The sequence below is a fragment of the Gymnogyps californianus genome, chromosome 3 (genome assembly GCF_018139145.2).
Source record: "Gymnogyps californianus isolate 813 chromosome 3, ASM1813914v2, whole genome shotgun sequence".
NCBI lineage: Eukaryota > Metazoa > Chordata > Aves > Accipitriformes > Cathartidae > Gymnogyps > Gymnogyps californianus.
Window position 1 is genome coordinate 5,606,916 of NC_059473.1, and position 14,238 is coordinate 5,621,153.

At 44.0% G+C, this 14,238-nt stretch overlaps 1 protein-coding gene across 1 annotated transcript in view; it reads left to right on the plus strand.

Annotated features, from left to right (window-relative positions):
* Positions 1 to 543: 543 nt before the first annotated feature.
* Positions 544 to 14,238, plus strand: part of PLCB1 (phospholipase C beta 1) — a 408,615-nt gene continuing 394,920 nt past the window's right edge. The window contains exons 1-2 of the mRNA XM_050893175.1: positions 544 to 800; positions 12,914 to 12,991. Coding sequence (XP_050749132.1) covers positions 702 to 800; positions 12,914 to 12,991 — 177 coding nt within the window. The 5' untranslated portion in view covers positions 544 to 701. The remainder of the gene's footprint in view (positions 801 to 12,913; positions 12,992 to 14,238) is intronic.

The following is a 14,238-nucleotide window of genomic DNA, read 5'->3' on the forward strand; positions in this document are numbered from 1 at the left end:
CTTCGAGGAAGGCAACTGCTGGGCGCTGGTGACCCGGGACCAGGCCCCCTGCCTAGGCCTCAGCCCGGGGCGCAGGCGCGGGGGAAGCGGGAGTCCCGGGGGGGAGGCCCCCGGCCGAGCTCCCCCCCGCTGCGCTCGGCGGGGGGGAGCTCGGCCGGGGGCCTCCCTCCCGACAAGAGCCCGAGGCCCGGCGCGCCCGGCCCCGCGGCGCCTCCTTCCCGGCCCCGCGGCCAATGCCGCGCCAGCCGCCGCCGGCAGGTGGCGCCGCAGTGCCGCCGGCGCGGCGCGCTGACCTCGGCGCGGGGGAACCTCGGGGGCCGAGCCTGGCGGGGAAGGAGGAGGGGCGGACGGGAGGGAGGGGAGCGGAGCGGGCAGCGGCGCTCGCTCCGTGCCCCTACGTGCGTGTGTGTGTGTGTGAGAGAGCGGGCGGGCGTGTGCGTGCGTGGCGAGCCGGCTGTATATAGAGGATGTGCCGCTGCATGGCTCGCCCCGGCCGCTGCCGCGCCAGGTCCCTCCTCGGGCGCCAGTGAAGCCTCTCGCCCTCGCCGCCTGGGCAGCCGCTTCACTGCCCGCTCCAGGCGCGCCGAGCGCGGCTGCCGGCCTCTCTCCTGGGGCCATTTCCGGCGCCCCGGCGTCCCTCCTGAGGCGGCCGTCTCCCGTGGCTTCTCCGCTCCGGGGGCGAGCGCGTCAATGCGGTGCAAATGGCCGGGGCACAGCCAGGGGTGCATGCTCTCCAGCTCAAGCCCGTCTGCGTCTCCGACACCCTGAAGAAAGGCATCAAATTCGTCAAGTGGGACGATGTGAGTAGCTTTCCCCCCCCTTTCCCCTCGCCGTGCCCCACACGGGGCAGGGGCACGGCGGGGTTATGCAACGCGCAGGGCGCATCGATCGGGTAGGAGGGCTCCGGCACACATGTTGCGGCCGCCCGGGGCCGCGGCCGGCCCGGCCCTGCCTTGCGAGGCAGGGGGGAGCCGCGGCGGGCCGGCCCGCGGGGCGCTGTGCGCGCCTCGCCCGGTGCGGAGGGCAGGTGCGAGGCGGCGGGGCCGTCCCGCGGCGGGAGTTGAGGCGGCGGAGGAGTTGGCGGCCGGTCGGGGACGGTCGCGGTGGCTGGCGATAGGTGCCCCCGCCGGGGCTGGGCGGTCTCTGTCTGGAGTCCGGGCCGAGCCGAAAGGCGTTAAACCGCCGGCTGTCTGCCGGGCAAACTTTCTCCAAAGGTTCTCCCGGCTCAGTTCGCTTGGCCGGTGCGAGCTGTGTTGAGCTGGCTCCTTTCGTGAGCGTCTTCCTCTCCTGCCTCCTTGTTCTATTGTGTACGTTGCCACCTCTGTTGCCGTAACATAGTTGTTTCAACCTGTTCCCTCTCTCCTTCCATCTCCCGTTTCCTCCTCGCGGCTTCTCTCCTTCCTTTTGGCTCCTGCCCTTCCTGTTGTCTCCCTGTCTTTGGTGGGATTGTCAAGCCCTGGACGCGTTCTCCCAGGGCTTGCTGTTTGGGTACCTCCGCTCATCCTTCCTTCCTCCGCAGAAGGCACTCTTCTTTTTTGGCTCGTTAGGGCATGAGACTTGCCTCAAAATCACATCTGCTTTCCCCTTACCACTTGCTGCTTCCTAACCCTTTGCGCTTGTATTGCCTCACATAGGAGAGGAGTGTGGTTTTCTCTTCACCTTTGGTAACACAGCTGGGATTTCTTTCTTCGCTTGCAAGCTATGCCCAGGACTGTTTCAGGGAAGGGTAGCCTTTCACTGTTTAGCTTTCCTTTTCTCAGAGCACGAAAGTAAGCCTGCTGTGCTGCAGAGAAGGAAAACAGAAAGGACGAGTCCTCTGCTAGCCTTGCTCCTACAATACAACATTGGGTGTTTGTGTCTCAGTTGTGCATGGAGGAGCGGGTGCCCCCAAAAGTCTGTCTGTGAGTAGTGTCTGGAGACAGAGGGGCACGGTGAGGCTCGAGCTGTGGTAGACGAGTGGTTGGGAAAGAAGGCAGGCAGTTTGAATGTCAGAATTGTCGAGGATAACTTGTTTTGAGAGCCTTGACGCAGCTCTCTTATTTTTGCTGCAAATTCGGCTGTGCTGAAGACATCCACAGCAACAACTGGAGGGACAACAGAGAGAGAGGGATAAGGAGCAGTTCATGTGTCTAGCAACTGTTCTTGTCTTGTTACGTATCGGTGTTTTGCCATTGCTTTCAGCCTGTCCAGCAGCCAAATGTGTGAGCCTGACCTCTATAAACCTGTGATAAACACTCTCAAGGAGGGAAAGAACACCAAAAAACTGAACAACTTGTAGTGTGAAATCTTATTTACAATAATAAGGCAATACATTTTTAATAAGCTCAGCAACCTGACCTTGTCCACAGTAGTAAATATTGGCTTGACACAGGTTATTCATGTTCAGGAACTAAGCTTGCCTGAGAAAATGTTTTCCTTTGGTTGATATTTGCCTTAGTATAGGAAAAGGCAGCATAACCTCAGCCTTGTCATTGCAGTTATTGTTTTATTTTTGGTAAGCTACCAAGAAATTTCCACAGGTATATGCAGAGGTCAAGTTAACGGTGATTTAAGTCTCCAGACTGAAAGTCCAAGCAATTAGGCAACAGTTTAAATTATTACTTTAAGTGCTATTTCCCAAGTAGTATATTGTATATATAGAATTTGAAGGAGAAGAGGTGTTCTCCACACACAGTGGATGTTCAGTGGCTAACCTGTCTGCTATAGACTAATTGGAAAAAAGACTTTTCAATTGTAAACCTAAAGGCTGCAGTAATAAAATACAGCTAAATTCTGACAAAGGATGTGCATTTCAGGTTAAAGGTGTTACTCAGTGATAGACAGGTATTACCTGGAATGTCTGCCTGAGATGAGTCCTCTTGTGTTTAGTGAGTGCTTTCACCAGCAACCTTGTGAAAGTTGAGGCGTATTGTGCCATGCTGTGCGATGAAGAATACTAGCATTAACTCATTGTTGATCATGCATTGTGTGTATATGTATGCATTTCCCACCCCCCAGCCCCCCTGCCTTGCCCGTAGTGTTTCTTCTCAGCAGTGGAAGCCCCACAAAATCAAAGATTTCAAGGGAATTGAGTCTCCTTTGGCACTCTGGCTGTAGGAAGGTCTTCAGATGAATGCATGTTTGGTGACTTTGAAAAGTATTTGCCATTGAGTAGCCAATAACCACTTCAGAGTCTTTGTTTTCTATTAAATTAATCTGCTTGAAGGGTTTTTAAAAAATGATCATTATTAATCTGAACCTCTGTGGTCTCTCATGTAAATAGGCATGCACAAACTCTTCAGTGAAACAATAGGCTGTAATGAGAAATAGTAAACTACAAAATGTAACAGTAGAATAGAATTTACCATAATGAGTACTTTGGATCTGCTGTGCTAACAAGGCTGTTCAGAAAAGCGAGGCTCACATACTGATGTTTATTACGCACCATTTTCTATTTACTGTTTCTGAGTGAGAACAGGAATTCAGTTCTTCCACACCGCCTGTGCACTAGGGCAGTACTTGTTCCTGTCCAAGGCATACCCTTGTAATACACTTCCCTGCTGTTTTGTTTTGCAGTTTAAAGATGGCTTTATTGACTTTGCTTCGCATTTCATAAAGCAAAAGAGTGTTTTCGGTGAATTCCTGACTTGTACTAAGTTTCAGCCCAAAGCAAAATTTTTCCAGCTGAGTTACAAACCACTGAAAAGTAGTGGTTTTTTTAAATGGGAATGCTAGAAGGATTTAAACGAGAGCATGAGAGGCGTGTAAGGAATTTCATGGTGTATAGAGTAACAGTTGTTAAAGAATGTATTTGCCAGCTTTTAGAAGGATGCTGCAGCGTGGTGTGCAGAAGAATCTGACAAAAGCTGTAGTGATACAGACCTTAAAACTGATCCACCCATGGACTTCCTATCCTGAGCTTCTAGTAGCTATGTGCCTAATAAGTAACTCTGAGGCTGCTAATAAGCAGGTGTGGTACTGATGTTGTTATATGGACCTCCTCTCTGAGGAACAGCAGTGCAGTCTGCTACATGTTACACATGACCCTCATCCAGTGCCTGTCCCCCCCCCCCCCCCAGCCCCAGTGTGATGATGATCCTGTTTGAAAGAGAAACACCTTGCCTGAGCTTTGCTAAGAGGAGAGGAAGAGGTTACGTCAACCACTCAAGATCACATACAGGCAGGTGGAAGGCAAGCAGCTCAGGAGGCTTGAAATTCCATTTCCTCTGCGGACCATCTTCAGTTTCTAAATGGTAAAAGCATTAGGATCAATTAAAAAGTTCCGGCTTTGCAAGACAAGTCACACTTTTGTGCATTGGGATTGGATGTAATATCACTTACACCATCCAACGCCTAATACAGTCTCTTCACAAATTCCATTTTGGATCAGGATATAAAGCACTGAAGTCAAACAGATGATTGTTGTCCTGTAACTTTGCTTTTCCTCACACTGCTTCTGTTTTATTATATAACAGTGTTACAGGTTGGAAAACAAATTTTAGAATTAACTCTTAATGTGTAGATTGGATTCACAAGCCACTGAGCAGAAATAGCTGACATTTGAATAGGTGAAAGATAAAAGTAACTGGTTGCTTAGGTGTTTTTTTTGTGGATGTATGCACGTGTGTGTCTGGTTTAAGATGCTAGTTGGCTGAGCACTTGCTTCTTCAAGTCATGTTTCTTCATGCTGCCTTCAGTTGGGCCTTTATAACCACTTCTCTCTTACTACTGGGAAGAGACTCAGTCTCTTAAGTACTGGTCTGGTCTTTGAACAGATGCACTCTCTTATTCCTAGAGAGAAGCGATAGCTGTGAGAGAGAGGGAAGACTTAAAGAAGAACTGACTTGATCCACTCTGCTGTAGTGAAACCCAGGTTATAATAGCTCTTCCTGATGGGAGTTTTAAAACAGTTTAATAAATAAATAAAAAGGATGCAATTAAGTCCACGGGTGCAGCTTTTTTGCAGGGGGTTAAACTTCACGTAGCCAAATGTGTTGCTAGCTGAGTATAAAGGGCGACTTCTCTCAGGACTGATCTAATGTCTGAAGGGGCTGAAACCTGCCTTGGCTGTCTTTTTTCCTTTATTTTTCTCTGGCCTGTAGTGGGAACAAGATAGACGTAACTGAGTTAACAAGTAGCTTAACAGCTAGAGCACAGCTGAACTGACGTTTTCTAAGAGCAGTAATTGGCACACTGAAGCAAGTTAATATGATGGTGTATATTCAAAAAGAGATTTGTTTTCAGTTCTTCCTTAAAGGCTTTCTTATCTTCCCTAGTGATAATATGTACTTTGTATAAAGAATTTGACTGGTCTCTCTGTGGCTTACGCTATTTACTTTTACTTGCAAGTTAACTATATCAGTAAGGTAATGTAAATATACCTAAATTGAGGGACATGATTCCAATTTTATAGCCATATATTTTTTCCTAAATATTTAGTTACTGAAACAAACCTCCTGATAGGTAGCGTTGTTTAGTGGCTACAGCACTTCATCAGGTATTCCAGTGAGCAGCAAAAATGAACCTAGGTCTTTTAAGTTCTTTTTTAATGCCTTTCTCTTAGAGCACTTCTTTGTCTTTATAAAACATTTTTGAGCTCAGATGGTGAGTGCTCTGTAAAGTTTTTGGGCTTCTTTATTTGTTTAGACTCTTTTAAAGAAGATTATCAAGAGCATGAGATACATCCCCTTTAACCTTACAAGTAAATATAACATCGGAGTATCATTATTACGGATAAGCTGAGATCAAACAAAGAAAAAACCTGGAAATTTTCAGAAGTGATTTTAAGATGTTGATGCTCAAGTAACTTGTTTTTTTTCCTGCTGGTTTTTTTTTTTTTTTTAAACTCTGCAGAAGTCTGTCACTACAGTACGTTACTGAGGCCATGAAAAATGAACAACCATTGTTCTATGCATATAAAACTAAACCAATAAACTGAAAAGAGTTTATTTTTTCTGAATGTTTTCAGTCTGGAGGGAAGAAGTTAGTCCAACATTCTAGAGTTTTTGTTGTTTTTTCTTCCTTTGTTGCTAATCTTTATGTAGAAACAAGTATCAGCTCTGTGCTATATAAAAATATTTTATCTAAATGAGTAGAAGTTGTGGTTTTGGTCTTTTGCAACATAGGAGAGTAATCAGATTGAGTTTAAAATTTCTCAACAGTTAACATTTAGTAAAGGGGGAAGCCTGAACTTGGTTAACTCCATTGGAAAGCTCTGGCTAACTTTAGCTTGGGGGGAAAAAAGATTTGGATCTCCTGCAGAATGGTTAGATGCCTGCCTGGGAAGATCTGGTGAAGACTTTACGTGTTTAAGTCGCCGATAACATCTGTGTTATTGTAGCATCTGAGCCCTTTGGAGTGTTGGTAGATACTAGGGAAACTGAAAACCAGAAAACAACTCTTAAGTAAATGAGGAATTCTTTGTGAAAGGGAAGCTAATGGTGAATTTAAGTTGTGCACTGTATGTTTTCTTCGCTTTAATGTTTGAATGCTCAAGACTTTTTTTTTTTAACAAAGGCTGTAGTGAATTAGAGAGTTAACTAATTATTATGGAGTCTTTTATCTATTATAAAGTAAATGCTTCATAAGCACTTTTTAATTTATTTTCACAAGACCCATTAGATGACAAAATGTGTTCCCAATTGTACTGTTGTAGGTCCAAAAAAAGAGACGAACATAAAAAACTACTAATTTTTAATCTGTGATTAGATACCTTGGACCTAATTTTCAGACTGCGTAGCACCGTACAGTCAGATGTTCAGAATGCCTCCCCAGTGACTTCAGATGAATTTGGGCTCAGCATCTCTGAAAATTAGAAAATGAAATGTGGAAATACAATTCCAGTATTCCCTCAAAATCAGAACACAGCATTTATGCCCATGAACAAACTGGTTTGATTTGCTCACCGTCACATAAGAAATCTCTGGCAGAGGCAAAATCTTCCTGGTTGGCATTTGGCTACTTTTGCTATAAAGTTCTCCCTTTATTCCTTCTTTCTTGACTGCATACTTTGCGACATTTACAACAAATAAGGACTCGTGCAGACAAATCAAGACTACATGCGGTAAGGCTGTAATTAACCCAAGAGTATGGACATCCTGAGAAAGGAGACAGGGTAGTCTGCTTCTGAGAAACAAATCCCGATCAAGGTAGCTCTTTTAAACTTGCAGAAAGTTAGTCTTTAATTAGCAGAATGATGACTTCTGTCCTGTGGTGCCATCACCAAAGTTTCTCCAGGGTTTAACCATTCTAATAGTGAAGAATATTTTCCTGCATGTTCCTGTTGAACAAGTGGGATTTCATTTTATGGGTCCTGTAAACTCAATTCCAGTTTTGATTTTTTTGTCCTGCTTCCAACCTCCAGCACTCATTTCACCTTCTCTAGCTTTTCCTTCTTGCAATCTGTTCCTTTACACAGCAGATTTGGTCCTTCTGCCCTCAGTAAAAGAGGGAATCTTTACCCTTCCGGATTATTTTGGGGGTTCACTGCAAACCTGGTGGATGGGTACTCCCTCCCTCTCACTCATAGTTCAGCTGTCAGCCTAAAGAAATTCATAGTGCTAATTGTTTGGGTAATCCTGCTTAGTTCCAGTCTGAGTACACCCGGTCTGTTATGGAATTTAACAGCTAATATATCTGCTGACCATGTGTAAACTGTGGTTTTGCTATCCCTTCTCCGTTGCTCCTTCTGCGCTCCCCCAAGCCTGTAATCTCCCTGCCTTGTGGGGTAGCAAGAAAAGTCTTTGCAGGGACTCTCCCCACACCTCTCCCACAGCCTTACACCCTTGCTCAACCAGAGTTCAAGCCCTTTCGCCAAAGAGAAAGAAAAGTTGCAGAGTATTTTGCCTCTGCCAGAAACAATCTGTATTTCTTAGCTTTGTGTTTGGAAGCAGTTTGGCAGAAATTTTCCAGGAGAAGGTTCAAGCAAATGAAATAATGATGTGTGTAAAAGTTTTCAGGTTATATTTGGGGATGTTCGATGTCTCTAAAAATCTGAGGCAAAACCAGGAAACAACGGTCTGGCTTAATAAGGCAGCGCCGTGAGCCCCATGTGTTGTAAGAGCTGAAGATAAAGGCCGGTCTGCTTTTCTTTTTAAAATCTGTTGATGTGAATTTTGACTGCAACAGTTTCTAAGAAACATCATCATTATGTATATATGATTTATTAAAATGCATACTCATCTGACTCATGGTCTTGCTAGTTGACAAGGTACATGTAGATTTTCATTCCCTTGTAGGTACTTTTAAGATCCCTTAGGAACTTTTCATCTATGGCACGCTTGACCCGATACTTGCATCGCAGGCACACTAGTCCCAGCCTGTGGCATCCTCTGATCATTTTAACACTGAACTGTGCTTGGCACAAAACACAGTGGCAATAGTGTTACACCCTTGCTTTAATACATACTGAATAAAGTACAGAGAGTTCTGGGAGCAAGGGCCAAAGCCTGGGACATAGGTGGCAGAGTGGTGCACCCGTACGTAGCTGTTCTTTCTTGCCTTGTGTCTCTTCAGGTCTTACCCGTGACGGTTGAGGAGTAGGGTAGAAGGCTCCGTCCCTCATGGCTGGGTGCACAGCCTGGTCATGGGGGTGCTCTGAGGGTTAGGAAGCATGGACGTACAGTCAGAAAGGAACTATAGCAAGGTTTCCACCCCCTTCACTGTTTGGCTTTGTATGATAGTCTTTATTGGTCAGTAATATTAAAATGGAGGTGGCACTTTTTGCTTGCTGATGTTAGATGTAGTGTAGGGGACCCACACTTAAAATCAGACCTTGAAACGGTTAGCTGGCAGGCACTTAAATATGGATTTGTCCATTGATCTTCTATGCCCATGTTCTGCTGTGCCTCGTTGGTAAGGATCTCACAGTTCTCTGTGGCACTTTGTGGGCATAAATTTGAAGGCTCTTTGTTTAAAAGTATAAAATAAAGAATATTGCTAATGCAGGATCTGAGGTTGTACAGCCAATTGGGAGGCAGCTTAATGGAATAAGTATAGAACAACCACATTACTCATTTGAGGTTGTGAAACTGGAGGAAAGTAGAGAATTGGCCCTAAGTCAACAAATAAAAAGGTGGGGGGCTTTTAAAGGTGAAATTAAAAGCCCTTTAGAAAAATTACTCAAGTTTAGACTGGTGTGATATGCAGCACACTGGGACTGCCAGGTTAGGGCCACTGTAAGTCTTTCTATTCAAGGAATCTGCAATAGCAATCTTTCGGAAACCAAGCCACTGCTTGGCACAGGCACCCACGCGTGGCATTTAAAAAGCCTGATAACCCACAATCATTTGCATCATTGACTGGGACACTCTGCCTTTCTCTTCTTCCTCTCCCCTTGCTGGTCACAGCTGATTTTTGCCTTGGTCACCTCCTCCTGCTGCTTTTCTTATATACTTGGAAGTGTTCCAAGAATCTGGGGCTCCTACTCAAAGGGCTGCTTGCTTTGTTGACATCCAGAGGATTGTATGAGCTATGCCCCTACTAGACATTTAAATAAGTGTTACTTTCCAAACCTGTCAGCTTTAGAGATGCACGACACTGACATTTTTTCCCCCACTCTGTTTTATTCTCATGTTCTGGATCTGAGTGGGTTAGGGAGGAAATGGAACATCTGATCCCTACTTGTTTGTCCTTCAAGTTTTGTTTGGTTGGTTTTTTTTCCCTTTATCTGTTGTGTCCTGTCTGTTACCCTCTTCTTCAGAGTTGTGTATGGTTGGTAAATCTGTTCAGGGGAGTTATGAGATAGGTCAGCTCTTTGGGTGAGGAAATTGAATTAGTGGGCTTCAGGATACTCTCATGAATGACTGCAGGTGTGTCTTCTGGGTAATAAACCACAGTTATTCCCATATAGTACAATAGTTTTTGTAAATAAATGTACCAGACAATTGTCATTTGAAACAAGTTTCCATTTCAGAGCCTTGAACTGCTCTTCTTCTTGAATGTATACTGTATAAAGGGTTTTTCATGTATCTTTTTGAGTGTTGCCTGCCTTTGCAAGCCCTGATTGCAGAGCAGTATAAAAGCAACAGACCTGTTCCGTGTGACAAAGGACTCCGTGTTGATGTGGAGTGGGGGAGAAGGACTTGCAAAGCTGACTAGAGAAGTTTATTTCCATTCCTCTACACCTAGAACTAAGGAATGTGGCTTTTGGTGGCAGGGACTTATAAGAGTTATAGTTAGTTTGTAGAATGTATAAAACATTGTGCATATGACTCTTATTGCTGCTGTTAACTGTGTGGAAGGGTTCCTAAGACATGTTGCACAGTTACATGTACAGTTAATCTCAGATCCTGTGTTTGTATACAGCATGACAGCGTGGGGTTCTTGTGTTCATCAGCACATTAATTGTGCTATGCTTAATGTCAGAGTAGTATAGTTAATTTAGAAGAGAGGCATAATGCACAACTGCCTTTTCTTGATTTTAAGAAAAAAACAAACCAAACAACTTCCTGGAGCACAGATGATCTTAAATTAAGACTCATCATTATCCCTGTCATGATGAGGTTTCCTTTATGTCACCTAATAGGTATTGAAGGCTCTTTCCCCTCATCCTCCACTTTTTTGAGTCTGATTATAGTCAACATTTTACAACCCACATCTATAAAAGTATTACTTTGATAGCTGTATGTCATCAGCACAGGCAAATCCAAACAGCTTTTGGGTTGAAGCAACTGATTTGAAATGATTAACCAGCAAAATTGATGAATTCTAGACATAATCACTTCATGCCTGTCTGTTTCCCATCACTTCCTTCTCTTCTCCTCCAAAGTTTTGTGTATCTCATCCAAAGGCAGAAGGACACTTAGTCTTTTTCTTTCCTCATTTTACGTACACCTATTTACACACAGGCTGCATGGGACATAATGAAATAAGCTAAAAAAGGAGAGTTATATCTCCAGAGCAGTTTTTTTTTCTCTTTTTGAATGGCAGAGGTTTAAGAACACTTCTGTAGGAGCTTGCAGATATAGACAGCCAGTCAACATCTCTTCAGGGTCTGGCGTATTTTAAAAATAAATTTGCCTGTTGCACTGAAACAGTACCCAACTCTCAGGTGTACAAGATGCTAGAAACTATGGAGAAACAGGGGAAAAAAAATAGATGGTACAAATTCTGTACATTTGTTCTCTTAGGGGAAATGCATACAACACTGTTTTCTTGTAACGAGGAAAAGAAGGGTCAGTGGTGCTTTGTGAAGGAGTTCTGATCCCAGCTGGGACATTCCCATAGCACTGCCTGGCATTAGTACAGCCGCACTGGTTCCCAGCCTTGGAAAGCTCACGTGGCACCCATTTGGGTGTCAGTGTAGCTGTGGCACAGTTAATCCACAGCCCGGATCTTCCAGTTATAAAAAGAACTTTTACACTCATTTAAGGGTTCGATCTTGTATTTCTTCTTAGTGTAGAACTTGCTCTTCTCTTTGTATGTCTCTTGTGCTGAGATAAAAATATGCTTCACGCTTGGCTCCATTTTATTGTTTTACTTGTTCCCCCACAGGCTTCTGACTGGTGCTGGGCCTGTCACTTAGCTTCTTTGGGTCTTGTTTTTTCTAGCTGTAAACTGGGAATAATTCAACTTCCCTGTTTCAGGAATGCCTGTTGCTGGGAGTTAGGTACTCTGTCACAAAGGACTGTACTGGTGGCATAATATAGACAAGTGTTATCTTCTGGCGTCGGAAATGGCACTTGCATAAGTTTTTATTTATGATAATGTCACTTCCATCAACTTTATTTGCACTTAAAAACTCCCACGCTTAAATATGTTTGATTTAAATTTGAACCTATTAGAGCCCATTTTTTCCTTAAAGGAATATACACTGGCCTGCTATTATATTGCTGCTTTGGAAATAGGTGAATGTTAAAGCTGTAAAATACCTGTAACACTCCGACAGAAATGTACATCCTTTTTGAGGAGGAATTGTGTGTTTAGCTTTGGGTTCCTGTGGAGATGAGGCTTAGGCAACTTTTCTGTCTGCCTGTCTTCCTCCTCCTTTCTGTGCTCCCTCCATTACTTTCAAATCGAGTTTGGCAAACAGGTAGAGGTCTCAAGACAACAGCATTTTTACAGATATCATGAAAAATAGTAGAGGAAAGAGAGGAGAAGTCCTATTAGGACCAGGCTGCACTGATGTCAATTATTGTTAGGCACCAGGGAATCCCGATGGGTGAGAGAGTAATGAACGCCCACCTGTGGAAAAGGCTTCGGTTAGAGCTTGTATCTCCTGAGTCAGGTACCTGCTGTCAGTCAGAAGACATGAATATGGAGGTAATCAGGCTGCCTCACTTACAGTACTTACAAATGTGCGTGGTTTTAAATGACCTGAGCTATGGATGTTACCAGAATAGACAGGTTTTCAACTGATTTGGAGGTGGGGTGGAATATATATACTCCCATTACTAAAATCTTCATAGTTTGATTGTAACAAAAATAGAAAAATACTAACATTGTATTTTATAACTAGTCATTGACAAAAGTCATAATGTAGTGGATGCTGTTCCAGGTTTTCTAGGCAAATTCAGTCTTTGTGTGTTAAAGTAAAGCTTATAGGCATTTAGCTCTTGTCTATATCTGAAGGTTAATTTGGATCAAGGTGGGCAATGGACTTCTGATAACTATAGTACTTTACTACGTGGGCTCTAGTTTGACAGTGTGTTATGTCTGTTTAACTTCATCTACTTCCAGCTTTTCTGGAGTAACTCCATGTGTTGACACGTCTGGAGTTTAGTGCTGTCTTCTCAGTAATGGAAATACATTATGTCAGAAAAATGGAGATTAGGCAGGTGATACTAAATTCTTTTAGTGACATCTTGCTAGTGATACCTGCAGGGTAATTTCTAGATGTTGCAATTCATTAATATGGGTGGCAAAGCAGCTAGCGCATAATTGTGTGTTCTGTGTGCTGACGTGGATTTTTTGTTTGTCCTTTTTTTTCTTCCAGGACTCCACTGTTGTGACTCCAATTATTCTCAGAACAGATCCACAGGGATTTTTCTTTTACTGGACAGATCAAAATAAGGTAAGAGAAAAGCTTCCTGCTCCAGAATGGTTCTTTCTGTTTTCTGTGGTGTGACGGGCAGGAATCAGGAGGCTTTGCATGCCAGTCCTGGCACAGCAGACAAGCATTACATCAGCATACATTCCTCTGCTTTTCTGAGGAGCAAATACAACAAGCCTGTGGCTCACCCCTGGTGCACAAAATGTGGAGAGATGGATAGAAGACTTGGTAATTTCCAGCCATGTTAATGATCTGATGGCCAGTGAGGTGTATAATCGTCCTGGTTTACAGGCAAGGATCCATTTAGGATGCTGTTGTGGTTCATAGTTGGCTTGTGGTTTCTCAGTCTTGCCTTCCATACACTGAGGATTTTGGCTGTGGTGCACGGCAGACCCAGAATTCCCAGAGGCCAGAGCTCCCTTTGAATTATTCCTCCTGAACTGCCGTGTGCTCCCTGGCCATGCCTGGTGGGCCATGTCACTAAGTTCTTACTCATCCTCGCTGGACACTTACTTTCATTTAAAAACATTCCGGTATGCTTAGATCACTGTTATGGCTGGGGAGCTGTTGGGAAAGCTCATGGCCTGATTCATCGCTGCATTACTCCAGTTTCACATCCATGTCACCACTTGAAATCAGCACTGTCATGTTTCCAGCTGTTGGAGACTGTGGAGCAGCACCGGGGTGAAAGAGTGTCAGTACCCTGAGCAATTGGGTGCAGTGTGTTTCATATACTGTATCAGACATATAATAGAAAATTACTGTTGCAATTGTTATAGCAAAATACTGTATCAAAACTAGGAACTGAATGAGTTCCTCCTTTTTTTACAGATGAATTTTCAAGTACTTATGAAATAAGTGCTTGTACAGGTTCCCTGTTGAAAATGGTATTAGAACTTCATAGTGCTTGAGATTTGGCCTTGTGTTGGAGTATATGCCAAAATGACTAAATATGGACTTGTAGTATTCTGGCTATGGAAACCTGGTTTACCAGTTGCGTAGCTGTTTTTCAGGAGTTCCTGTTGATTTTATGTTTCAATACCAGTGCAAAAATTGCGTGAGGAGGTAGCAACCATTAGAAGTGCAGACTGAACAGGCAATTTGCTGTTACATTAGATCATATTTATCTTCCTATGTTGGCTTTTTAGAGGGGATGGAGCACAGTTTTGAGTCAGTGTATTTGGAAATCATATCATGGAGTTATAAAAAACAATCTTGTCTTTGCTTGTGCTTGTACAAGGTTGTGGGGGGTAATAGCGGGTTCGTCT